We start from the raw sequence: 26,127 nt of genomic DNA on the forward strand, positions 1-26,127 counted from the left end.
TCAAGGGTTCTCGCATGTGATAATGGAAACTGATTGCTTGGAGTTGGTGACACTCTGGAATTCTCGCCACAGTTCTCGCTCAATTGTGGCTCCGATCCTGTTAGAAATAGGAGAGCTCAGCAATAATTTTTCTTCCTTTATTATTTAGCATGTAAACAGGTCAGTGAACCTCCCGGCGCATCTTTGTGCAAAGCGTGCTTGCACATTGAATGTGACCGAGAGTTGGCTTGATGAAACACCGAGTTTCCTAGTAACCAGCCTCTTGGCTGACTGTCCTCGGAATGCTCTTATATGAATAAAGCTCTCTCTTTTACCCGCAAAAAAGCAGGTCAGTTTAAATTTAAATGGTCATGTAGTTCGGGGTGGCTTTAGCTATTTGTCTGGGACATTCCTTTTGCCGTTGTATGGATCTGATTTGACTACATTTGGATTGGATTGGCAGTTTCCTGTTTGTTTGAAAGTTTACATGCGGGTGTCCTAGTGGTTGCGATTTTGCATGCCTCCAGCCTGATGGATACAGAAAGATCGCATGCACTGGTTGCTTATAATGTAGTCGATCTTTGGGCCATATGGGATTCATCTCTGGTCAGAGCATGTAGCGGTTGTGCACGATTTTCAAGCCGATGTGGCTACCTGCATGCAATTTTAAGAAGCGATGTGAGTACGTGCATGCTTTTGCATGTGAGCTGGCTCTTTATATAAATATTTTCAGACATTCTTTTTGGGCTGATTAGCATAGGCCACTAGAGTACACCGTATTGATTCTCATTTTTTTCTTTGCCTGTTTGAGAGATCTTTTGTTCGACCGCTCACAGGTCCTTTAGCGTCGATGGTCGCATTGACATGCGACTCTATTAGTGTTGAAGTGTTACATTTGGTTACTCCGTCGTGGTTGGTGGTGCCGTGCCGATCCTTCTTCGCTGTTTTAGGTCTACTGCTGCCTAAACCATAGTTTCTGCTGGTCTTTGATATTTTAGATGGTTGTAATGATAGAGTCTGACGCATATTAACAGTTTTATTCAGAGTGATCTGGTGATGAGTTTGTAAATTTTGGGCACCCATCTCATATACTGTCACTTAAGAACGCATGTTCATTTATTATTAGTCATTGTTGCCGGACTGCCTGGTTAGAGTTTTCCAATATCCACATGTTTCTTTTTAGGTGATATATATATGTTTCTATAAGGGACTGTCTATTTGACGCTTGAATGTTTTTCAATTCAAGAACATTCAAAAAACCTGACAAATGACCATATGACACTTGTACTGCCACAAAAACAGAGGACAGCGCTAAAAGGACGCCAAAAACGGGCCAGGCAAAATATTTGTCCCGGTAACCCTGGTCAACAAACCACTCCAGAAAAAATAGGGACCTACCCCTCTCTCGATCTCCAGGGCAACACAGCATGTGCCCAACTTGCAACCCACGAAAAGGGCCAAACCTCTCCCGCAAATCGCAGGACAGATCTCACCTAACAAAACAGAAAAAAGCAAATCAGGAGGGGGGGGGGGGGGGGGGGGGGGGGGGGAAGAAGGGAGAACATGGAGGCGCCATGGGCGATGGGGGAGAAGAAGAAGAAGGGAGGTCAAACAGAAATCACAAGAGAATCGAAGGAGATGTTGTACCTGACGAGCAGCAAGAAAGAAGATCATCAGAGGGGAATCAGCATCACCAACCACAGGTCAGCATCTCAACTGCTCACCAGCTTCTCTCTGCCCCTCTCGCATGAACAAATCAGGGAGGAAATTTCTTCATCTACAAAAAGAGATAGATCAACATCTAATGAACTACTGGGAAATTACATAAACTCTGTGATCAATTACATTGACATCATCATGGAAAAAATACATTGAAAAGCATTGAAATGATTCGAATGGAAAAAATACAGTGAAAAGAAATTCAGAAAACTTACAAGAAAAATTACAGAGGGAAAATGAACAATTTACAGTGTAAATCCCTAGAAAAATCTAGTGTAAGTAGCTCGTAATTGGCAGTGTATTTCCCAGTGTAAGTAACATGTAATTAACTTGTATATTCCAGAGTAAAAACATGATTTACAGTGTAAAAACCAGAGTAAAAAACTACTGTAAGTACCTTGTAAATTTCAATGTAATTACATGCTTTGCATTGTAAAATCCCAGTGTGGAAACTACTGTAGGTAACTTGTAATTTTCAGTGTAAAATCATGCTTTTACAGTGTAAAATCCCAGTGTAAGTAACATGTAATTAACTAGTAATTTCCAGAGTAAAAACATGATTTACAGTGTAAAAACCACAGTAAAAAACGACTGTAAGTACCTTGTAATTTCCAGTGTAATTACATGCTTTACAGTGTAAAATCCCAGTGTGAAAAACTACTGTAGGTAACTTATAATTTACATTGTAAAATCATGCTTTGCAGTGTAAAATTCCAGTGTGAAAACTACTGTAGGTAACTTGTAATTTCCACTGTAATTTTTACAGTGTAAATCCAACAGTAAAAACTACTGTAAATAGTTTCCCAAAGTAATTACAATGTTTTATAATAAAAATCCCAGTGTAAAAAACTACAGTAAGTAACTTGTAATTTCCAGTGTAAAAACTACTGTAGGTAACTACTGATTTCCAGTACAAGTACACTCCTAAAACTACTGTAATAACTTGAAATTTCCAGTGAAAATACTACTGTAAATTGCATGTACTTAGAAAGTTTTACTAAACTGTAAATCCCACTGTACAAAAATACTAGAACCTAGGAACTAACAGTGTAAAACAGCTAGAAAAAATTATAAAACCAAACTACTAAAGTAGAGAGCATAAGCTACATTAAAAACAGGGGAGACAGAACATTGAAAGTTCCGGCATCTCACTAAAAAATGCTTGGTTGCTCATGATTACACTAACATTGACATTTTTCTTTTTAAAATGGGTCAGGAGAGGAGCATGATGAGGGCACTGACTAAAGATGACCTACTGAGACTGTCACAGGAAGAACTGATACTCAATGTGAAATACAGTAGCTAAACTTTTCGTCCTACAGTTTCATTCACTGTGCTCCTTCATTTACGTCTGAATGAGCTTTTTCATTATGTTTGAAAAATTTACTAAAAATGTATTATGCTGCAGGATACATTGTCATTCACTGCCCTCCTACATTCATACATTATATACAAGGTAAAAAAAATCAAAAAATCACAAAAAAAACAACTACTGCAAAAAAATGATAGCAAAAATTCTAAATTATAAGTTGTGGTGAACCATGCAGGTACATTCTGGAGACGCATCAACGAATGTTGTGGAAACTATTCAGCAGAACTACAAGAGCAAGGTAGATGGTAGTTTCAACACAGAAATAGACAACAATGTAAGCAAGATAACTGCTGAATAACAATTACAAGAAATACCAAAGAAAATGCACTAACATTCATTATACTAGCATACTTTGCAGACATTGGAGGGAGACTTGCATCATGAAGTGGCAGAAAGTGAAGATGGTGGAGGAGAATCTAATCCATGGGACAGAAACCTGTTCTACAACTTGAATCTGCAACAGGTACACACTGCAAAAATTTCAGAAACAACAAACGATGAACATATATGAAGTTCAAATAGTATATCAGGAAAAAAAACTAAAACAAAACCCTAAACTTGCAGGAGCCTGAGGATGTCGACATAAGAGGGGCAGGAGCTAAAACAAACTCAAGCGCAGACCATAGCAATGAAGAAGGAGATAGAGAAGAACAAGAAGACTCACTTGGGCAAGATGCAGAGGATGAATTCCTTGATGAAGAAGACATTGAGAGGTTCCTGCAAAATGAACAAGATGCTGCATTAGAAGGCAATCTCATGAACACTAGCAGTAATTTCAAGCCACATTTAGGCATGCAGTTCAAAACAAAGGAAGCACAGGAATATTTCAACTTCTACTCAAAAGTAGCAGGCTTTTCAGTGGCTACAGTAGCAATCTCAAGAACAACAAGCAGAAAAAGTAACAATGAGGTGAAAAGGATCACTATGAAGTACAACAAGTGGGGCAAGACAAAGGAAATAGAGAAGGACTACATAGTGCCCATGAGAAAATCTATAGTCATTGCTAAAACAGATTGTAAAGTCGTGATGGTCATATCAGAGAAAGGAGGCTTATGGGAAATTACAAGACAACAACTAGTACACAACCATGAATTAACACCAAATAGTAGATTCTTCAGGTCTCATAAGTACATGTCAGATGAAGAGAAGTGCTTGATAAGGGTTTTGAAGCACACAAACCTGGAATCAAGAAGGATTGTTGCTGTCCTGGCTTACTTGTGAGGAGGAATGGCTCATCTTCCCTACACAAAAAAGCATGTGACTAACTATGCAGCAACAATAAACAGGGATATCGCAAATTCTGACATGATGGAAGTAGTGCAAATGTTCAACAAGAAGCAAGCAAAAAATCCTGGATTTTGCTACTCGTTTGAGCTTGATGGAGATAATAAAGTGAGAAGCTTATTCTGGACAGATGTGAGGTCAAGAATGATGTATGACATTTGTGGTGATTGCATCAGTTTTGACACTACATTCCTAACAAACAGGTACAACCTACTATTTGCACCCTTTGTGGGGATATCCCCGCATGGCAACACATACTTGTTTGCTTGTGCATTCATCATCAATGAGACAAAAGAAACATTTGCGTGGTTGTTTGAACAATTCCTGATGGCTATGGGAGGGAAGCATCCTACATCGATCATTACAGACCAGGACAAGGCAATGCAAGCAGCAATTGAAAAAGTCTTTCCTAATGCGACACATAGGAGCTGCCTCTTCCACATAAAGAAGAAGGTAGAGGAGAAAGTCGGGCCCTGCTTCCAAGCTAATGAGGGCCTCTACGAAGATTTCCAGGACATTGTGGACAACTCCTTGACCGTTGAAGAATTTGAAACACAGTGGCAAGAAATGATAGAAAAATATCAAGTTCACCACATCAAGTACTTCAACGACATGTGGGAAAACAGGAAAAAGTTCATACTAGTGTATTTCAAGGACAAATTCTTCCCATTCATACAAACTACAACAAGAAGTGAAGGAACGAATTCCCTTTTCAAAAAAGGGGTTGGAGCTAAATTTGGTGCTACTAGCTTTTTGAAAGAGTATGACCGGATACTTGATGTTGTGCATGACAGGGAAGAAGAATGCGACCATGTTTGTAGAAACAAGAAAGTTGCACAGAAAGCATTTTGGTCAAAATACAACATAGAAAGGCAAGCACATGAGCTACACAACATTGGAATATTTAGGAAATTCCAGTTTAAAATGGCAGACACAACAAGGATGCATGTCTTTGAGCAAGAAAAGGACAAATACTACATTGTGACACAAGCTGAAAACGACCCTATGAAAGAACTCCGGAAAAGGTTATACCTAGTGCAAGTGGGACTAAAAGAAGAAGAATACTCTTGCATCTGTTGCGCGCTCCAAAAAGATGGTCTGCTGTGCTCACACATACTTCGAGTGATGATCCATCTCAACATCGAGAAGATACCATAAAAATACATCATTGACAGATGGAGGAAGAGTGACTACAAGCTTGATATTACAAAGACACCAACTGTTACAGTTGAGAACTCCACACTAAGGTACAATGTGTTAGCAAGGAAATTGGTGCATGTGGCATCAATAGCTTCAAAGAAGAAGAGGAAGTATGAGTATCTCCTAGGAGAATTAGACAGGATAGAGAAAAGGTTACAGGAAATGGATGACGAAGAAGAAACAATTGGTGAGGGGCAGAGTGCAACAACAAGAACAGTTACATTCATACCAACAGCAGGAGAGGGAGAAAGAACAACATCATCATTCACAATTCAAGACCCAGATGTAGCCAAAACAAAAGGGAGACCAAGGATGCTAACTATTGGTGAAGCAATAAAGCAAAACAAGTTCTACAAATGCTCACACTGTGGATCTGAGAGACACACACTAAATAATTGCACGAACCTTGACAAGGAGTACAACAAGCCTAAAGGGAAACAACCGAAGCAGTCGAACCCGAGGAGTGTCAAGAAATGTAAGTAAAAAATGTATTTAAATGAACTCTACTTGATGGAAAGTATAGAATTTAATACCACTCACTGGATACAAGTGGAGATAACAAAAGAAGCAACCAGAGGGACAATGACAAGAAGAAGGGCAACACAACGGCACAACACAACCCTATAGCAGAACCCTTCGGAAGAAGTGAAGTAAACAATTGACCAGAACATGAGGAATGAGAAAGACAAAATGACAAGGCAGGAAAGAAAAAGATGACTAGGAGAAGAAAAAGTGATAGAAAAAACTACTAGTGAACAAAGAATCTACTATGATGGATAATAGTGTTGCTACTTAATTTCGAATTCGTTTTTGTACTATGATGGATAGCAGTGTTGCTACCTAATTTCTAATTCATTGTTGTACTATGATTGAGAGGATTGCTACCTAATTTCAATCTGTTTTGAGTGAATTAAACTACAATACATACATTTCAACAAAAATGGAAAGTAGCATACAATACATTCCAGAAACACATGGGAGAGGGGAATGTACCTGACGAGGAGCAAGGAGGAAGAACATCCGTGAATAATTGGGGGACAACAGAGCAAAATCAACAAGATGAGCCACAAGAACAAATGAGGATGGAGTTTCTTCATCTACAAGACATATCAACATCAAACTGTAAATCTGAGAAATTACATAATCTTTGCATGCTTCGTACAGTAATTACAGTGACATGAACAATGAAATTACACTGGAATTCCAAGGTAGTTCCACTGTAAAATCTGGGGTAATTATAGTGTGAATACCAAATCATATACATTAGTACCCTAGAATTGCACTGTAAAATCACTTGACCTTATAGTGGGCTTTACATACATTGAAAATATAGTCTAAATCAAGTGCAAAAGCCAATTGAATTTGCATTAAAATTCTTGGGCATTTTACATTGTAACTTCCCAGGATTTACAGTGTAAAAACCCATAACTTATACACCATAAAACCCAAGATTTACAGTAGGTATTTACATTGAAAATACAGTGACAAAGGCACTGTAACTTCCCACGATTTACACTGTAAAAACGCATGAACTTACACTGTAAAAACCCAGAACTTACACTGTAAAAACCCAGAGATTTACAGTGCAATGCCTCTGAACTAAGAAATGTATAATATTACAGTGTGGGAAAGAAGCCTAAGAAATGGAAAACCTACATGAAATTCATGGGAATACACAGAGTAAATATGTGGTAAATTACACTATAATATTACTAAAAAAATACAGTAACTAAGCATGGAAATTATACTGCAAATCAAAAAAATACTAGCCAGTATGATGAAAAGGCACACCCAAAATTAAACACAAAGGAAAAATGAAAGGCCCAACAAGCATTCTTTTACCTGGATATTGTACTTGTAAGTTTGACAATTTGAGTTTAATTATTGGGGGACTTAAGAAAGAATTAAACCAACCCTGCAACAACAACAAAGGGACAAAAATGTTCAGAATATACTAAACACCTAAAGGGAAAAACAAGCAAAAGAATATGTTGGGGGGAAATGAACCTTGATTACCCAAGAACGTCTAACTGCCGTTGAAGCAAGCATGCTTAACAATACAGTAAATAAAAATAAATCAAACAATCACAAAGGAACAAAAGCAACAAGTAAAACAAATGAGATAAAGAAACCATTCTTCTCATACTTCTCTGTTAAAAAGAGTCACTGATTCACGACATTAAAAATAGAACAACCATCCAACACACAGACATGACAACTAGACCAAAGCGTACAAATTTATCGGATTTAATCACACTACCGACAAAAAACATTGCCAGCAGTACTACTATCTATAATTTCTTGGAAAGCCTAGTTTTAAGCAAAGCCTTCAATGTCACAAAAATGCATCTTCCAGGAAAACCTAAGCCTTGACCTGTACAAAAGAAAAGACAACGGACTTGAATCTTCTTCAATAAGAATAAAACACATCAAACCAAAAATCAAAAGAAAGCATACAAAGAGAACTCACATCATCGAAGAAGTGGGTAACAAATGTCTTGTCGACACTGTTGAATCCACTGAAATACAACTCGTTTGCCAATCTGATTCTTATGTTATCAACATCGGCTGCGCCAAACATATTGCCAATTGGGGTCCTAGGAGTCCGGTGCTTCAGATACATGATAGTGAAAACACCACAATCCTCCCTTAAAAGGAAAAATTAAACCAAACCGATAAGAAACCCAGGAAGAAAATTGGACAAAAGGCACACCCAAAAAGGAAAAGGAGATATAAATACCAGTTATTTTGCTGTGGAACAGTAGGGTAGACAATGTCAAAATTCTCAAAGTCGATACGAGTACGTAGGATAGGAGTCACAAACTGATCCCAGATTGTTATGAAATTTTCAATCTATATGAAAAGATGAAATAAACATAAGGGCAAGAACATTGGTAAATAAAGGGGATGAATCACTAAAGGAAAAATAGTTTTGATTACCAATTTATCATGAATTCCCAGATGAAAATGATCCTTTGCCCCGTACAAAGAATCAAGAAATGCGAATGCCCTCTCCTTCAAGCAAACAACCAAGGTAAACCAGTGTTTCTCCTGTCCAATAGGAAAGAATAACTACAGACCAAAGACAGACCAAATTATACATCAACAGTGAAATAAAAATAACTAAAAAGACAAACTAGAATAATGAGACACCCGCACTAAAAAAAGGAAGCATAAAACAACTAACCAGATTACTTCTCCACATTGGGAAAGCACTTAGCGCCAGTAAATGCATTGCCTACAATATCAACATCAGTACCTCTTAGAATGGTTTCCTGAAAAGAGAAAAAAAATATAACTACATATCAGAAAATCAAAAAAGAAAATAACCAGACTTCAAATGCTTATATAAAAAATGCCACAAAATAAGAAAAGAATGACATAATACAACATACCCCAATATAAGAGAAGAAGAAATGTTTCCTTGATACCGATGGGTGGGCTTGTTTGAACAGATAACGACAAACGCACAAAATCAAGAAATTATCCACATGTTCTCTTGACTTCAAAGTTGCAAGATTACGGTAACTACAGTAGGATCAGTCATATCGAATTGCTTCATACCTAGCGAAAAAAATATAATAAAACCCAATCAAAAAATAAAGTCAACCTGTGGATAAAAATAAAATCAAAATAACAAGTAAAACACATTGGAAAAACTAGTAAATTTTGGAAGCTACTAAAATGACAACTACAAACCCTACCAGTCTAAAAAGAAGGTCAAACATCAGCATTGGATAGGCATTTCAAAAAAAAGGAAAAAACACAAGGCCAGAAAAGCGTACTTGCACCAACTTTCATGGTCTCCAATTTGAACCATTGCTAGGAGGTGACGCCTTTCTTTAGCAGAAACAGGAAACTTGTTACCCTGAGCAACATAAGAATCCGAGTTATATCTACCTGGTAAAACCATCCTGCGAGGTAGATGAGCACCAGATGAACCACTAGGAACAACAAAAGATGAGCCATGAGCTTTAGGAACTTGAGCAGGAGAAAGATCTCTAGAGGCATTCCCGGAAGACAAGATCTCTACTTCTGAACTAGCAATAGCCTGAAAACATAAAATGGAGCAAAAGGAAAATAAAAAGGGATGGACATTAGGTAAACAATTGGAAAAAGGATGACTACATTATAAAAAAGATGAACATGAGGGGAGAAAGGAAGAAAAATTGTCATTACTTTTTGATTCTTAGGGAAATGACTAGTTGATTGAGATTCTGTCAAGTTGAAGTTGTTAAGCTTGTTGTAAGCAACATCATTAGACCTTGAAAGGTCTTTGCATCTATCAACAAAACTGGAAGTCCCCACAATTTGAACGTCGTCTACTGGCTTCTTAACATACATTGATAAAACATGCAAGAAAAAGCAATAGATTAACATGGCGTTATAAATAAACTAATAAAAACAAAAGAATCAATAGACAAAAATCATAAAGAAAAATCACCATACCTGATCATTAAGGTGGCTTGAGGAGAAATTTGACTTTGAAACTTCAGAAGGAGGCAAGGTCACCATTTCAATGCAATCCTGGAAACAGAAAAAAGGAACAAACAAACAATCAGAAGTAAAAAACAAAAACCAACTACTAAACGAGAAGAGAAGATTTAAAATTCAGAAATAATTACCTCAACATTTGGTGGATCAAGCGAATTCAAGAATCTTTCAACATCATACTAAGAGCACTCAACATCATCTACCTAATATAAAACAATAAAACATACAAAATCAGTACTGAAATACAGGGAAATTCGAATGAACAAAAAGCATAAAAGGACAAACAAAGAGGTAGAAGCTAACCACATTGTGGAACCGCTGCGACAAACGAATAGGAACCAGAGGCGATAGTCCTCCAAAAGAAGAGTCACCCTCTTTAACTTTGTGCTGTTGAATGAAAACTTTAGGGTGTGATTGAACACCAAGAGAGCGACTGAATTCAGCAAAACTTGGTTTTTGAAAATCAGTAACAACAACCTTGGGCTCGCACTTTTTATCAGGACCAGCTACACAAAAAACACAAAGAGGGTCAACTACAAAGAAAAATAAAATGAAAACTACACCCTTGAAATAATTAAACACACAATGACCTGAATGCATCAGCGAAGAACCAATAGCAGGAATTGGACACTGCATTGTTGAAGGGGATATACCTACAAAAGGAAAAAAAATACAAGCACACATGAACGACAAAGAAAAAAAATCTAAAAGAAGAACCCATAGGAGAACACAAAAAATACAAAATAAAAAGAAGTAAAAGATCAAACCTATAGCATCAGAAGCACTTTTTCCACAAGATAGAGGATCCATTGGAATTGCACCTTCCGCATTAGCTTCATTCACCACACTCTATCAAAAAATATATGGAAAAAACAAGAGATTAGTCTAAATGCATCAAACAATTAAAAAGATAACTATTTTTACTAGACAATACCTCAACACACACCTTAGGAACTGGAGATGAACTAGATAATACTACTGGATTGAGAAAATCCCCATCCGAAATAACACCAGCAACAAAAGTAGAAGCTTCATTCAAATTGGGGATTGGGTGCTGGACTTGAGGAGATGGCTTTTCGACAATAGTTTCAATGTTTCTTTCAAGGATGAAAGAGTGAATAGAAATAAACTTATTGCCTTCAAAAAGAGAAAGAAACAACACTAACATGAGCAAAAAACTAACAATCATACAATAAAAAATTACATAACTCAGAAATAGAGACAACATAAAGAGAACATCAGGAAGGAACTAACCAAAAGAGAAGTTGTTTAGAGATTGAACATCGCTTGAAGAAACTTTTGGTGTAGCAATAGGTTTCGCATTCAAAGCTGAGTTTGCTATGCAGTCCAAGACATCAATTACAAGAGATTCTAAACATATCTTAGGCTTGTCTTTGTTCCTAGCTTGAACAAGGTCTATCACTACCTGAGCAGCCTGAAAAAGAAAAAAATTCAGTAAACCCACAAGATTAAACAAGCAAAAAGAAAAGGCAAAAAGAGCATAAATATCAAACTCATAAATAGGCTAACCTCTAATCCAAAACGAGCACCAAATGATTTCTGCGCATTCATTTCAAAAAGCTTGGTGTTGCAAAGGGGAACATCACCATCCTTGCTTGCTGAAGATTTCTCGATAGACTGCTACAACGACAAAAAAATAAATAAAGTTGGCATTAGAACATACAGAGTAACATCGACAACCACAAAAAGTGAAAGTAAATCCAAAGAAAAAATATACAAACAAATCAGGAAAAAAAACCAACCTGCAAATGAAATGAAGGACACAACTGCTTTAGAGGCCTCTTACCAAAAGAGCGGCTATTGTTTCTATCAAGCTCTGAAAATTGCTTAACTTTGTTACCTTTTCATACTAGGATCTGAGGCTTGACATCAGGGACAGAGTGAAGACCAAAATTAAGTTGGTCAAGGTAACAAACCTATAAAATAAGAACAAAAGAAAAGATTAAAATGACTATAACATGTCAAATCAAACTTACAAAAGGAAAAAAGAAGAAAAATAACAAGACTTACAGCAAAAGCATAGTGACAACCGCCAAATGTCACTGATCTTTTGGAAGCAACTTTAGTGGAATCCTTGAACTTTTTTATGCAACTCAACAGCCACTCATAAACAAATCTCGACAGATCATAGTTACGCACGAAAGGACAATCCCTGAAGATATGTAGGTACTTTGGGCTAGGACCGAGGCTAGAGTTGGGACAAAGGAATGATGAAAAAGCAACAATCATGAAACAAATAAAGACATCTTCATCAGGCAACTCGACTTCTGTTGACTTTAGCTTGTTTGCAAAGAAGGACACGGGAGGAATACTGGTCAAGTCAAAGTGAGAGAGAGGATAAAATCACGGCCGGATTTAGGATCACACACAAGTGGCTCACCATCTACTGGAAGGTCGAGGATGTCATGAATATCATACTTGGTCATTGGGATAAATTTCCTTTTGAGCTGGAATTCAGATGAAGGGACATCAAACCTACTGGCGAGCCACTTCATCAACCCGAGGGGAACCTCGGTCCTAACAAACTCTAAAAGACATCCCATGCCATATCTCTGGACAACACCATGATACCTAGAACACAGTCCATCAACAAGACCAGAGAAGAACTTCCCATAATATCTAGTGAAAGTAGCACAGGAAGGGTAATCACTAGAGCGTTTCTGCCTCTACAAAAACAACAAAAGTGAAACACCATATCAACCACTGAAAAAATTACTTCAGATTATTATTACTTAGTACAAAAAACACATTGCAATACATAGAAAAATACAGTTACTAAAGAATTGGACTTACACTAGAAAATCACAAAAAAAACATAAGTGAAAGCACATATCAACCACTCAAATAATTGCTTCAGATTACTATTACTTAGTACAAAAATACATTGCAATACATTAAAAAGTACAGTTACTAAGAATTGGACTTGAAAAAGTAATCACAATAAAATTTACAAAAATGCAGTGAAAACACACATACAAAATTTGAGGGGTAAGTGCATGAACTACAGTGTGAGAACACAAAAAAACATCAAATAAGCACACGATATTTACCGAGTAAAAAACTACTGAAATCAGAGTAAATAGGAACTAACCACATTCCTCCTTGAAGCAGATGATAATTTCCTCTTCAAGCATTTTACTTTCTGAAAAAATAAGGAAAACACAACTATCGAACAAGAGAAAAGAAAAAATGTCAAAAATGAAACAAGAATGAAAAGTCCTAGATAAAATAAAACATATTGATTAAGATAGAACTTCAGAAGAGCTTTGTCAAGCCCTCCTTCGTCATCAGATAATTTCTGCAGAAACAACCAATAAAGAAAATAAGACAACCCAAAAATAAATAAGTGGCAATAAAACTAAAAATAAAAGAAGCACAAAATAAATAATTACCATAGACACAGGGTAACAACCATCTTCTGCAAAATCATTAGGCACAAATGGTTCACCCCCAGAATCTCCACTCTCTAAAGATGATACTAAAGGAACATCCCGATGAGAAGCTTTCCGCAGCTTACCCATTTAAACCTAGAAAAAGGAAGGATCACAAAAAGGAAAAGAAAAGTTAAGTAACAGTGAAATGCATCCAATTAAAACTCAAAAAACACACTAGAAAAAAAATAGGTTTATTACACTGTAAGTATTGGAAAATTACACTGTAATTATACTGAGTGGATTTACACTTTAAACTAGCACAATTACACTGTGAAAACTGAGAGAAATTACATTGTAACACTAGGACAAAAATACACTGTAAGACTAACATGAATTGCAATGTAAAAATAACACTGAAGATCCTTAACCAACATTCATGGTACAAAAGGGGGATTAAACACCTAGAGCTCGCAACAACAAAAATCAGGAGGCGATTCCACGACCTACAGATAAGCTTGACATGAGCAACATAATGAGACAACATCATTAGACAAAAACGTTACAACATGACCAAAATCCAGAGGCTACAGGGGCTACAAACCAAAACTCAATCTTCAGAGACAAAAAGCTAAGGGATCAACCACTGAAACCTAATACCTACTACGCCTACCTTCACATCAACAACGACAAGCACACTAGGCAAAATTACATTGTAATGCTGGAATGAAAATACACTGTAATTATTGGGCATGATAGTTGATAGGAAGGCCAAATCAATCAATCAAATCATTCAATAGCTCCGCGAAAGGTTTATTACACTGTAAGAAACGGACAATTACACTGTAATTACACTGGGTGGATTTACAGTGTAATACTCTAGGGAAATGCATTGTAAAAGTCTGATGAATTACATTGTAAGTCATACTGAAGTTACAGTCCTCAAGCACAAAAATTAAAGTGTAGTACTCTAGGGAAAATACAGTGTAAAATTCTGATGAGTTACATTGTAAGTCATACAAAAATTACAGTCCTCAAACCATACAAATTACAGTGAAAAACTCTAGGGAATTACATTGTAAGCATACAAATTACAGTGTAAAACTATATGGAAATACACTGTTAAACTCTAGAGCAAGCCCTATGGTTACAGTGTAAAACTACAGGGAAATACACTGTAAAACTCTGGCGATTTACAGTGTAAGCCCTACCACAATTACAGTCCTCAAACCATGCTAATTATAGTATAAAACTCTAGGGAAATAAACTGAAAAACTCCGGTGATTTACATTGCAAGTGAATTACTCAACCATGCTAATTACATTAGAAAACTCTAGGGAATTATAGTGCAAAACTAGGATGAAATACAGTGTAAGCTCTGCCACAAATACAATAAATCAACCATACAAAGGTAAGTCAAACATACTACGAACAGTGAACTTCAGAGATACATTACAGAATTCATCAGGCATAAAAGACCAACACGGAAACTAGGGGAATACAGTCTAAATCAGGGATACATCGAAATACAAATTCAGAAGAAGAAAAATTACAGTGTAGAACAGGGGGTAATACAAATGTGAATCAGACAGACAATACAGAGCAAGGGAAAATGCTGGGGGGATTACAGTGAAATTCATGGGGTTGAGTACTGTCATTGGGGGCGGCGGGGGTATGCTAAGCTACAAAACTAGAAAATACACCTAACAGCGCCAACGAGACCTAGGTTTAACACCAGAGCACAAGGGAACTGTACGAGACCTAATCTACACAACAACGACGACAACCAAACTGGCGAGGGGCGCGGTATTTGGGCTGCATCCACAACAAAAACAGAAGACCACTGCATGGAGACTATTCATGGCACACTGCAGACTCCTACCAAAAAACTCACGCGCACAACCATGGCGTACTAGAACACCACGACACCGAAATGCACATCTCGCGGACCAACAAAACCACAAAGCGCGGATCCACGAAACCAAAAACAACCTAGATCTGGAACTACACGGCCGAGAACAGGAGGAAATCACCATGAGCAGGGGGAAAAGAGCGAGAGACAAGGGCGACCAACCAGATTAGCGGAGAGAGGAAGAGGATGAAGTCAGAATCCTGCGGCGAATGAGCTCCAAATCGCCATGAACAGGAGGAATCGCCTTGCCCTCCTCCGCCGCTCGATCTCTCTCTCCCTCCGCCTTATCCAAATGAGAAAGGGGAACGACATCCCGCTCCAAATTCAAAAGGACAAAAACCTACCGTGCGCAGCGGCTCGGCCGGGTCGAGGAAAACGGGCAGATGGAGAATATCGTGCCTGATAAAAAAACCGACCCGAAAACCAGCACAAAACAGCAGGACCGAGCGCGAATCTAAACGCGAGATCAAACAGACAAAAAATTGAACGACAACGAATTGGGAAACAGTCGAGTGTAAATTAGCAAATCCGTTCTATAAATACAAGTTTGTATATATGCCAGGAGAATTGAAAGCAGGCAGATTACGTTCAACGTCCAACTAGCTGAAACACTAGATGCACCTTAGGATAATGTTTCTCAAGCAACCTTGGAATTAATATGTGCTCACTATGAAATCGCCATCAATGATCATAACTATTATGCAGTTTGAAGTCACAAAAAGTACTAACCAAGCAATGGCAGTTATTATGGCACGTCATTAGGTAACTGCGCTACAAAATAAATTCACAAGACAAAGTAAGACATGTGATAATTTCTCGGACATAATATTATTGTGTATGTATTCTCAGCGTCCATATACTGATGATCCAATCATTTCTTACAATGGCACTCAGCCACCTATAGGTCGCGTGCAACAGTTTTCAAAATCTTTGTATCATTTCATTACAAATACCAATCCACGAGGCTCCACTAGAATGATATAAGTTGTCAATGAATGTAATGTGTTTAGTCTTGCTAGAAATAAATGACAATGTATACTTCCCATCTTGCAAGATGTATCACTCATGGTGATAATAAATGTATCCTTTCCAAATTGGTCATGTGCATAGCTTGCTTTTGTGTGACTATAAAGTTATAAGCTCTTATTTTTCACCACATGAGATAAAAATATCATATATACAGATAATGTATCGACAGGGCACGGCATGCCGTCGCACGGGCATGACTAGTAGCTACTAGTGACGGTCACTTGTTTTGGGCCTGCCACTGGTAACTTAAATACCGGAATTCTTCCCGCCACTGGTAACTTAACCAGGCCCACTAAAAAATGTTGCCATGGCGGTGTTTTGCAGTTCATACAAGACATTGTCGATACAAACATGCATGCATGTCATCATCCCTAAAATATGCATTCTATTAGTGACTAGTTGAATGCCCGTGCTTTGCCATGGACACAAATAACTATTTGTTAACACCAATAATATGAAGCCAATATCAGATATACACTTTAGTTTTTAATACCAGACAGTGTCATGTGCACATATTCCAACTCTGGACTCCAATGATCACTTGTTATAAAATATAGACACAAAAGCTCCTCTCATTTATAAATATCGCCAAATTTATGCATGACAAGATGCTTCAAGAATAAGAAGGAGGCTCCCATGATAAAACATTTATGGTCTTATCGACAAACAGTTGTTGTAGTTGTTGACATTCAATAGGAAACATTTAACAAAAATGGTAATGTCGGCATAGAATAGATCCACTCTGTAGTTACAAGAGTGAAAAATGACATGGGTCGTCACTATTTGTGAGCAAAGAGGAATTTGACCGGTTTTTTTTTCAGTTTTGTATTTTGTTACTGTACTCCTTTGACTATAGGTTGTTCTTGCTCCTTTGTTTTCCAACCATACCTTATATCTTTTTGTGAACTAAAACCAAAAATAACCAGAGATTGTCCACAACTCAAGGAACTGTTGGAAAACCACATACGACATACATAGAACTAAATTTTTATATAACATGATGTATGTTCAAGCAATTAAGCTAACCAAGTTTAGAGAAACAATATAGCCATCTAGCGCACCACTTATACACCTGATTATGTTCACATATTCCAACCTTTTCAACTCAGTGAAAAACAAACCAACCGCAACAGAAATCACATAAACAAAATAAGGAAGAAAGTGTATTTCTCCAAATAAAATTCGAACTTTGCTTGTTTACTTTTAAATAAAATTATCATTTATTTTTGAAGTTGTTTAACTTCTTAGTCAAAATCATTTGCAAGGAAGGTCATAAATTTAAATACAATAATCAATTATCATTCTCTTCGGATATAGTTAAAAGCACATGCATCGCTACATAGAAATAAAAATCATATCACTTCAGATTCAGATTCTTAGAACGTCAAGCTGCCATCACTGCTTGGCCTGACACCCAACTAAGCTCATCCCAGAGAGCACTAAGTGCTACCTCTACAATTGATCATACACTGGTAACTAAGGACTATCAAGAAAAATTGAAAGAAAGTGATGTGACATTACATCGAGAAATATACAACACACAATAAACTTAGCCCCCTTGTCCTTGTGAAGAAAAACTACAACATATGAAACGGCAAAAATAATCTGAAGCCATCTTAGACCATCTAGTATTACTAAGAATTTATAGTGAAAATGGTTTTCTAGATTTTGATCACCACATGTACCAAACCTTTACCTACAAGGCTATGATGAATCAAACTATATATGCATTTTATTAAATCCAATGTAATCGTTCTTAACACGGCCAACAAAAGAGGATAGCAACCAACATATGTTCTCACCCGCACCAAAAATGGAAAATCAAGGCAACCTTTTATCAGTACACAACAAAACATTAAAATGTGAATTAAGGAAAAAAAGTAAATAAACTAATTAACGTGTCTTTGAGGAAAGGCATAATAAGAACAAGAGTGGATGAAGCCAAAACAATTTATTGTACTACTTTCCCGAGTAGTTCATACCAGAAATGTGGTACTGTTATGTTATGCTCCAAATTCAAGTATATAAAGAGAAATGCTAACTTCTGACGAGAGAGCGGAGCGAAGCCCGTCTCCGGTAGGCTTGGGCGGAGCAGATCAGTATTGACCTAGGTCACCTGTGTTATACATACTTCTTGTAAGCCGCCGCACGAGATAAGTTGATCAGTTGTAAATCCCCGGCATTTGTAATCTCCCCCTATATAGTGAAGATTTGCTGGCTGGTGCCCGTGGGTTTTCCCCCTTCATATTGGATGGGTTTTCCATGTTAAATCTCATGTCTCCTGCTTGTTTTTGTTCTTCGTCGTATTGATTTGCCCGTCGTATCTCTCATAGTGGCATTAGAGCCTTGTTTCTATCTAGGGTTTTTGACGACATGGCATCGATGAAGTTCGATCTTCCGATGCCGGACTACGACATGAGCTTTTCCTTGAGGCAGGTAAAGACGCGGGCTATCCTGGCGCATCCCTATCTGGATGAGGCGCTAGATGGTTTCGGTGGAAAAGAACCGAAGGCGTGGACTGAGGATGAGAAGCGCAAAGATTGTAAGGCTATGTTTCTGATTCATCTTCATCTATCTAACAATATTTTGCACGAAGAGCTAGAGGAGAAATTTGCAGCAGCTCTCTGGCTGAAACTGGAGTCGATCTGCATGTCCATGGATCTGACCAGTAAGATGCACATGAAGATGAAGTTGTTCATGCACAAGTTGCAATAAGGTGGCTCGGTGCTAAACCACTTGTCGATCTTCAAGGAGATCGTTTCTGACTTATAGGCTATGGACGTAAAGTATGATGATGAATATTTAATCTTCTTATTTTATGCTCTTCACCTAGTTCTTTTTCAATTTTTTGAGATACCATATTATATAGCCGTGATGAACTAACTGTTGCTGAAGTACACGAGGCCTTGCAATAGAAGGAAAAGATGAAAGATATGTTGCAATCTGATGAATCATCGTCCAAAGGAGAAGCTTTGCAGGTACGAGTCAGACCTGAGCAGAAAAAATACAACAACAACAACAACAACAACAGAGATAAAAGCAAGAACGACAAAGGTCGTTTGAAGTCCGGAGGATTTGGGAAGGAAAAATTCTGTATGTATTATAAGAAAGAGGATCACCTCATTGATGACTATTGGAAGTTGGAAAATAAGGAGAAGAGGAACGGTACGTGGAAACCTAAAAACAAATCCGATGCTGATGGTAAGGTCAATGTTACACCTGGTAATAAGTCTTATTCATATGATGCTTTAGTTGTTTTTGCTGGTTGTGTTTCATGTCATGATGAATGGATACTTGATTCTGCCTGTTCGTTTCTTATATGCTGTAACAAAGATTGGTTTAGTACTTATGATTTTGTATAGAGTGGAGATGTTGTGCGTATGGGAGCTAACAACCCACATGAGACTGTGGGCATTGGTTCTGTTCAGATCATGATGCATGACGGCATGATACACACGTTGACAGATGTGAGACACATACCGGCATGGCCAGAAACCTCATATCGCTGAGTGCTCTTCATGTCAAAGGGTACAAGCACTTCAGTTCAGGTGGAGTTCTGAAGGTAACAAAAGGTTCCCTCGTTCATATGATAGGTGAAATGAATCCAATAAAACTAATATTTGGCATATGCGTCTTGGGCATATGACTACACTTGGGATGGAAGAATTGACCAGAAGAGAACTTCTGGATGGCTGCAAGTGTAAGTGAGTTGGAGTTTTGTGAGCACGGCATTTTTGGTAAGCACAAGAGGGTAAAGTTCAATGTTGTTCATACCATAGAAGGTATATTGGATTACATACATGCTGATTTGTGGGGATGTTCCCATAAACCCTCGCTTGCTGGTGCTCGTAATATGCTTACCATTATTGATGATTAATCTAGAAAAGTGTGGCCTTATTTTTTGAAAAATAAATATGATCTGTTTGATGCCTTTAAGGATTGGAAAGTTATGGTAGAAAGGAAAACTGAGAGGAAGGTAAAAATACTTCGTACTGACAATGGTATGGAATTCTGTTCAAAAGCTTTAGCAGTTATTGCAGAAACATGGGCATCGTCAGGCACCACATCGTCCCATACATTCCTTAACAGAATGATGTGGCTGAGCGCATGAACAGAACCATCATCTCCAGGGTTCACTGCATGTTGTCCAATGCTCGCATGGACAAATGTTTTTGGGCTGAAGCCGCCTCCACCGCCTTCTATCTCATCAACAGGTCACCATCCATTCCACTTAATAAGAAAACTCCCATCAATGTATGGTTTGGTACACCGGCTGATTATTCACAGTTGAGAGTTTTCGGTTGCACCACATATGCACATGTTCATAATGGAAAACTTGAGCCTAGAGCTCTTAGGTGTGCGTTTGTTGGTTACGGTTCAGGAGTAAAAGGATACATGTTATGGATCCTGGAACTTTTAAGGTTTTTGTGAGCAAGAGTGTTGTTTTCAATGGATCTGGTATGTATCATGATGATCTGTCAACAGATACTTTTGATGTAGAGCCTCAACGAGTTACTGTGCAGGTGGAGCAACTTGATGAGGAGTAAAATGTAATTGTGGATAATGATGTTACTCCAGATGCACAGGTTGATGATGCTCCAGATACAGAGGTTCATGATGATGATGTTGTGCAACACTCACCCCCTGTCTTGTAGCGACAAATTCAGTCTCTTGTATACGGCACGGGCAAGAGAGTCATTAAGAAACCTAAACGCCTAATTGAAGAGTGTGACATTGTTCATTATGCTTTCAGTTGTGCAGAACATGTTGAGAACATCCATGAGTCATCCACATACACTGAAGCAGTTGTTTCCGGTGACCATGAGAAGTGGATTACTGCTACGTAGGAAGAGCCATAGTCAGTTGAGAAAAATGGCACATGGGATGTTGTGCGCTTGCCTAAACAAAATAAGACCATTCGGTGCAAATGGATCTTCAAAAGAAAGGAGGGTTTGTCTCCTAGTGAGCCCGCAAGGTTTAAGGCAAGGTTAGTAGCTAAGCACTTCAGTCAGATACCAGGTATTGATTATAATGATTTGTTCTCTCCAGTTATGAAGCATAGTTCCATTCATGCATTTTTTGGTATTGTTGCTATGTAGCGACTAGACCTAAAACAGTCTAGTCTATGTGCATCAGTGTCATCCCTGGATCGGTAATGCTGACATGCACAGTACTTGAGGATTTATAATAGAGTTTTAATCACACACTTATTACATCGAATGTCTCAAAAGAGAACTAATTACAATAATATGGCTTAAGGCCATCTAAAAATGATAACAGCGGAAGGCTTGCAAGATAAAGTGAGTCCATCAACTGCAACGGCATAGCTGAGTGAACGACAACGACCTATGGCACCTTACTCGTAGTCTGAAAAGTCTGCAACATGATATGTTGCAGCCCGAAACGGGTCAGCACATGGAATATGCTGGCAATGTAACATATAGAGTAATGAACAGGTAAATGCTATCACTACATGCATATTTGGCTGGTGGAAAGCTCTATGGTTACTGTTTTGCATAAAGCCAATTTTCCCCTACAACAAAGGAATAAATTTTATTTAACTATCATGGTGGTTGTTAAACATTGAGAAGGTTCCTCCAACTCAATCCCAATTAAGCAACATCAATTAACCAAACAAATTTATTTTAGAGTGATGAGATCAACATGATAATCCAAGAACCAGATACTCAAGATGTCCATAACCGGGGACACGGCTAACCATGATTAGTTTATACACTCTGCAGAAGTTTGCGCACTTTTCCCCACAAGACTCCATCTCCTCCGTTGAATTTCTCGCACTTCATGGTGTTTGAGAAACGGATGACCGAGACACAGTCTTTCAGAAGTATTAACTCTTTACTCTAGGTAGACAGTACCACCTACACCCCCTACATCTGCTAGTCTACCACTGAAAGAGGTCACACAACTTATTCAACTATGCCAGAGCCCATAATGGCTTGTGGCTGCACACGGAAGTTTCTAGCATGAATAATCTTATGATCCCTTTGAGCCTGGGTGGCGAACCATAGGATGATCACACGGGTACTCTGGGATATCCTAGGACAACACTGGATTCTGCAGGTGCCCTGAGAACCACTGGGTACTCCAGGGTGCCTCAACCAATCCACCCAGATGTGTATTTAAGTAGTCACCTTAAGTTAACCATTAATTAATAATACTCACATCTGTCATGGATACACTCAAACCAAACCACGTCTACGAGCATAGCATAGCAATCCTGAGCATAACGTAGAAGTAACTCCCAAAGGTTTATAATAAAAGGGCAATAGGTTCTACCTCATCATCTACTTCCCAAACTCACATGTTATTCAGATCCTAATGATGCAATGTTTGAGGATTGAGACTAATGCATAAAAACTGGGTAATAAAGGGATATGATCAAAGTGTTACTTGCCTTGCTGATGATCTGCAAAACCTAGAGACTCGTAGTAGCACACTTCGCACTCCGGGTATTCTACCGCAAACAAACAATAACACACATAATTAAGCACTCAACTAGAAACACGGGTAAAACTCAAATAAAAGATATAACCAGAAAGTTCAACTGAAGAACTCCGGTCTGCAAAAAGAATCAAATCAAACGGAGCAACGAAACTCAAACTACGAAAGAAACAAGATTCATTTACTAATCTGGACTAAAGTCAAATTTTATAGTACCAAAATCTTGTTCAAGTTGGCCAAACAGAAAGAGGGCTTCAAGACGAAGATCTAGGCGCTTGTTTCACCTGCTTTGGATAAACGAGCGAAAAGATAAACTAGATCGAAGATCAGGGCAGAAATCGCGATCGAAAATAATCGCGGAAAAACCCTGGAAAGATAAAATGAGAGGAACAGGCTAACGAACGAATGTTCGAAGTCTGCGGCCAACTGACGAACAACGTTTGTTATAACGAATGTACGAACAAACGTCCGCTAAATAACTAAACCGAAAAAACCGAACCGAACTAATAAAAAAACTAGATCTAGGTTTCTAAAAAAACCCGACGGTTTTTCGAGAAAAACCGGGATGGCGGCGGCAGCGTCTACCTCCGGCGAGGTCCGGCGGCGGCGGCAGCGTCTCTGTCGGCGGGCGGTCGGCGGCGGCGGGCGGTCGGCGGCGGCGCGACGGGGAGACGGCGGCGTCGGGCGGGTTGGCCTGGCGGGGTCGGGCCTCGCCCTTATAAAGTCCGGCCAGGCAGTGTCCGGGTCGGGCACGACCCGTTAGGTCGGTGCATTTTTTTTAAAAAAAACTGATGCGGAAAAACAAACAAAAGAAATACTAAATTGAGTCCAAAAATCCTGAAATAAATTTTCATAGTCCTCTAAAAATATTGCAGATAAAGTGAACATTTATTTGGGCCACGAATGCAATTTTGAAAAATGCATTTTTTTCCTAAATCAAATAAAATAGCAATAAAAGTCCAAATAAAATCTTAATTGATTTTAACATTTTTCCTCCAATATTTCTTTTATTTTGGAGAAGTCATTTTATCTCCTCTCTTCTATTTTAACATTGGAAATACTTGGAGACAAAAATGATTAAAACCAAAATGGTCCTGTTTTCAATATTTGAGAAAAATTCAAATATGAAAATAAACGAAATCCCAACTCTCTCTGTGGGTCCTTGAGTTGATTAGAATTTCTAGGATCAACCAAAAATGCAATAAAATATGATATTCAATGATGACCTATGTATAACATTCCAAATTAAAAATTTAGGATGTTACAAACCTACCCCCTTTAAGATGAATCTCGCCCTCGAGATTCGGGTTGGCTAGAAAATAGGTGTGGGTAATCTTTCCGTAGGTCTTCCTCTCGTTCCTAGGTGGCTTCATCCTCGGTATGGTGGCTCCACTGAACTTTGCAGAACTTGATCACCTTGCTGCATGTGACTCGGCTGGCAAACTCGAGAATCTTCACTGGTTTCTCCTTGTAGGTCAAATCACTATCCAGCTGAATCGCTTCCAGTGGCACTGTATCTCTCAAAGGAATATCGGCCATCTCTGCGTTGCACTTCTTCAACCGGGAAACGTGAAACACATCCTGAACTCCTGACAATCCTTCTGGCAATTCCATCTTGTAAGCAACTTCTCCCATACGTTCCAAAACTTTGTATGGTCCCACAAAACATGGTGCTAACTTTCCCTTAACTCCAAAATGCTTGACTCCTCGAAGTGGGGACACATGAAGATATACTCTGTCTCCGACTTTGTAAGCTGTCTCCTTGCGTTTAGAATCCGCATAACTCTTCTTCCTGGACTGGGCTACCTTGAGTCTGTCGCGAATCAGCATAACCTTCTCTTCAGACTCCTTAATCAAATCTGGTCCAAACAACTGATGATCTCCAACTTCATCCCATAGCAACGGTGTCCTGCACCTCCTCCCGTACAAAGCTTCGAAAGGGGCCATCTTCAAACTGGTTTGATAGCTGTTGTTATAACAGAACTCTGCATACGGCAAATTATCGTCCCAACTAGACCCACAATCTAGCGGACAAGCTCTCAACATGTCCTCCAGAATCTGATTGACTCTCTCAGTCTGTCCATCTGTCTGTGGATGAAAGACTGTACTGAACTCTAGCCTAGTACTCAAATGTAACATCCCAAATTTTCAATTTGGAATGTTATACATTAGATCATCTTCGCATATCATATTTTATTGCATTTTGGATGATCCTAGAAATTCTACGCAACTCAAGGACCCGCGGAGAGAGTTGGGGATTTCATTATTTTCATATTTGAGTTTTCTCAAATTTTGAAAAGAGGATCATTTCATTTTAATTATTTTTCTCTCCGAATATTTCATATTTGAAAATAAAAGAGAGGGGATAAAAGGACTTCCCCAAAATAAATAAATATTGGAGGATAAATATTAAAATCAAATAAGTATTTTATTCAGAGTTTTATTGCTATTTTATTTGAATTAGGAATAAAATGCGTTTTCCAAAATTGCATTAGAGGCCCAAATAAATGTTCACTTTGTCCGCTATATTTTTAGAGGACGGGGAATTTTTTCCAGGATTTTTGGAGTCCGTTTATTATTTATTTTAATTGTTTTTGTGCGTGTTGGAATATTTTTATTTTAAAAAAGGAAACCGACCTACCGGGCCGTGTCCACCTGGGACACCGACCCGGCCGACCCTTTAAGAGGCCGAGGCCCGAGCCACCACCCCACCCTCACCCTAGCCGCCGCCCCGCCCAATCCGCGCCGCCGCGCCGTCTCGCCGCCGCCGCTGCGCGCCGCCGCCACCGTCCGCCGACCCCGCCGCCCCGTCGACCCCACCGCTCGCCGCCGGACCTCGCTGGAATAACCGCCCCGCCGTCCCGAGATAGTCGCCGTTTTTTTAAAAACCGATCGGTTTATTTCGAAAACCATAGATTCGTTTTTTCAGATCCGTTCGGTTTTCTTCAGTTTAGTTAAATAGCGGACGCCCATCCGTACGTTTGTTTTAACGAATGATGTTAACCCGTTAGCCACAGACAGTGAACGTTCGTTCGTTAGCCTGTTCGTCAATTTTTCTTTTTCCAGGGTTTTTCCGCGATTATTTTCGATCGTGATTTCTGCCCTGATCTTCGTTTTAGTTTATCTTTTTGCCCATTTCTCAGAATCAGGCGATTCAAGCACCTAGATCTTTGTCTCGAAGCCCTCTTTATGTTTAACCAACTTGAACAAGATTTTGGTACTATAAAATTTGACTTTAGTCCAGATTAGTAATCGGATCTTGTTTCTTTCACAGTTTGAGTTTC

General features: G+C 38.6%; 4 protein-coding genes across 27 annotated transcripts; 2 read left to right on the forward strand and 2 right to left on the reverse strand.

Moving 5' to 3' along the window:
* Positions 1-1,140: 1,140 nt before the first annotated feature.
* Positions 1,141-10,202, reverse strand: LOC123110941 (sentrin-specific protease 5). Of its 18 annotated transcripts, none has more exons than XR_006453857.1 (16): positions 10,180-10,202; positions 10,004-10,081; positions 9,340-9,605; positions 8,950-9,118; positions 8,742-8,829; positions 8,495-8,626; positions 8,295-8,407; positions 8,025-8,202; positions 7,562-7,928; positions 7,397-7,469; positions 6,548-6,651; positions 4,250-4,311; positions 3,735-3,787; positions 3,403-3,540; positions 1,627-1,756; positions 1,141-1,472 (listed from the first exon to the last, which is right to left on the reverse strand). XR_006453857.1 is itself a non-coding variant. In XM_044531599.1 (9 exons), the coding sequence occupies exons 5-9, from the start codon at positions 8,787-8,789 to the stop codon at positions 7,917-7,919; spliced, it is 483 nt and encodes a 160-aa protein (XP_044387534.1). In that variant the 5' UTR covers positions 8,790-8,792; positions 8,950-9,118; positions 9,455-9,605; positions 9,734-9,883; positions 10,004-10,087; the 3' UTR covers positions 7,678-7,916. The 18 variants fall into 18 exon arrangements, 11 of the variants coding, with proteins under 11 accessions (XP_044387534.1, XP_044387533.1, XP_044387536.1 ...); XR_006453855.1 differs by lacking the exon at positions 10,180-10,202 and adding an exon at positions 9,734-9,883 and having other exon boundaries at positions 1,145-1,472; positions 7,571-7,928; positions 10,004-10,087; XR_006453856.1 differs by lacking the exon at positions 10,180-10,202 and adding an exon at positions 9,734-9,883 and having other exon boundaries at positions 1,145-1,472; positions 3,422-3,524; positions 10,004-10,087.
* LOC123110938 (uncharacterized) lies at positions 1,525-6,469 on the forward strand. 6 transcript variants are annotated; one of them, XM_044531583.1, is made up of 6 exons: positions 1,525-1,682; positions 2,915-2,986; positions 3,107-3,154; positions 3,246-3,344; positions 3,417-3,533; positions 3,635-6,469. In XM_044531583.1, exons 1-6 carry the CDS (start codon positions 1,554-1,556, stop codon positions 4,289-4,291), a joined length of 1,122 nt encoding a protein of 373 aa, XP_044387518.1. In that variant the 5' UTR covers positions 1,525-1,553; the 3' UTR covers positions 4,292-6,469. The 6 variants fall into 6 exon arrangements, with proteins under 6 accessions (XP_044387518.1, XP_044387519.1, XP_044387520.1 ...); XM_044531584.1 differs by having other exon boundaries at positions 3,429-3,533; XM_044531585.1 differs by having other exon boundaries at positions 3,246-3,308; positions 3,429-3,533.
* On the forward strand, positions 4,376-6,469 carry LOC123110937 (protein FAR1-RELATED SEQUENCE 5). The gene is made up of 2 exons (XM_044531582.1): positions 4,376-6,029; positions 6,105-6,469. Exon 1 carries the CDS (start codon positions 4,376-4,378, stop codon positions 5,510-5,512), a length of 1,137 nt encoding a protein of 378 aa, XP_044387517.1. The 3' UTR covers positions 5,513-6,029; positions 6,105-6,469.
* A 1,608-nt stretch (positions 10,203-11,810) lies between the features above and the next one.
* LOC123110940 (uncharacterized) lies at positions 11,811-15,742 on the reverse strand. 2 transcript variants are annotated; one of them, XR_006453850.1, is made up of 5 exons: positions 15,515-15,742; positions 13,462-13,596; positions 13,120-13,367; positions 12,080-12,735; positions 11,811-11,985 (listed from the first exon to the last, which is right to left on the reverse strand). XR_006453850.1 is itself a non-coding variant. In XM_044531589.1 (4 exons), exons 2-4 carry the CDS (start codon positions 13,588-13,590, stop codon positions 12,385-12,387), a joined length of 687 nt encoding a protein of 228 aa, XP_044387524.1. In that variant the 5' UTR covers positions 13,591-13,596; positions 15,515-15,741; the 3' UTR covers positions 12,340-12,384. The 2 variants fall into 2 exon arrangements, 1 of the variants encoding a protein (XP_044387524.1); XM_044531589.1 differs by lacking the exon at positions 11,811-11,985 and having other exon boundaries at positions 12,340-12,735; positions 13,161-13,367; positions 15,515-15,741.
* Positions 15,743-26,127: the final 10,385 nt, after the last annotated feature.

The sequence above is a fragment of the Triticum aestivum genome, chromosome 5B, assembly GCF_018294505.1.
Source record: "Triticum aestivum cultivar Chinese Spring chromosome 5B, IWGSC CS RefSeq v2.1, whole genome shotgun sequence".
Lineage (NCBI taxonomy): Eukaryota > Viridiplantae > Streptophyta > Magnoliopsida > Poales > Poaceae > Triticum > Triticum aestivum.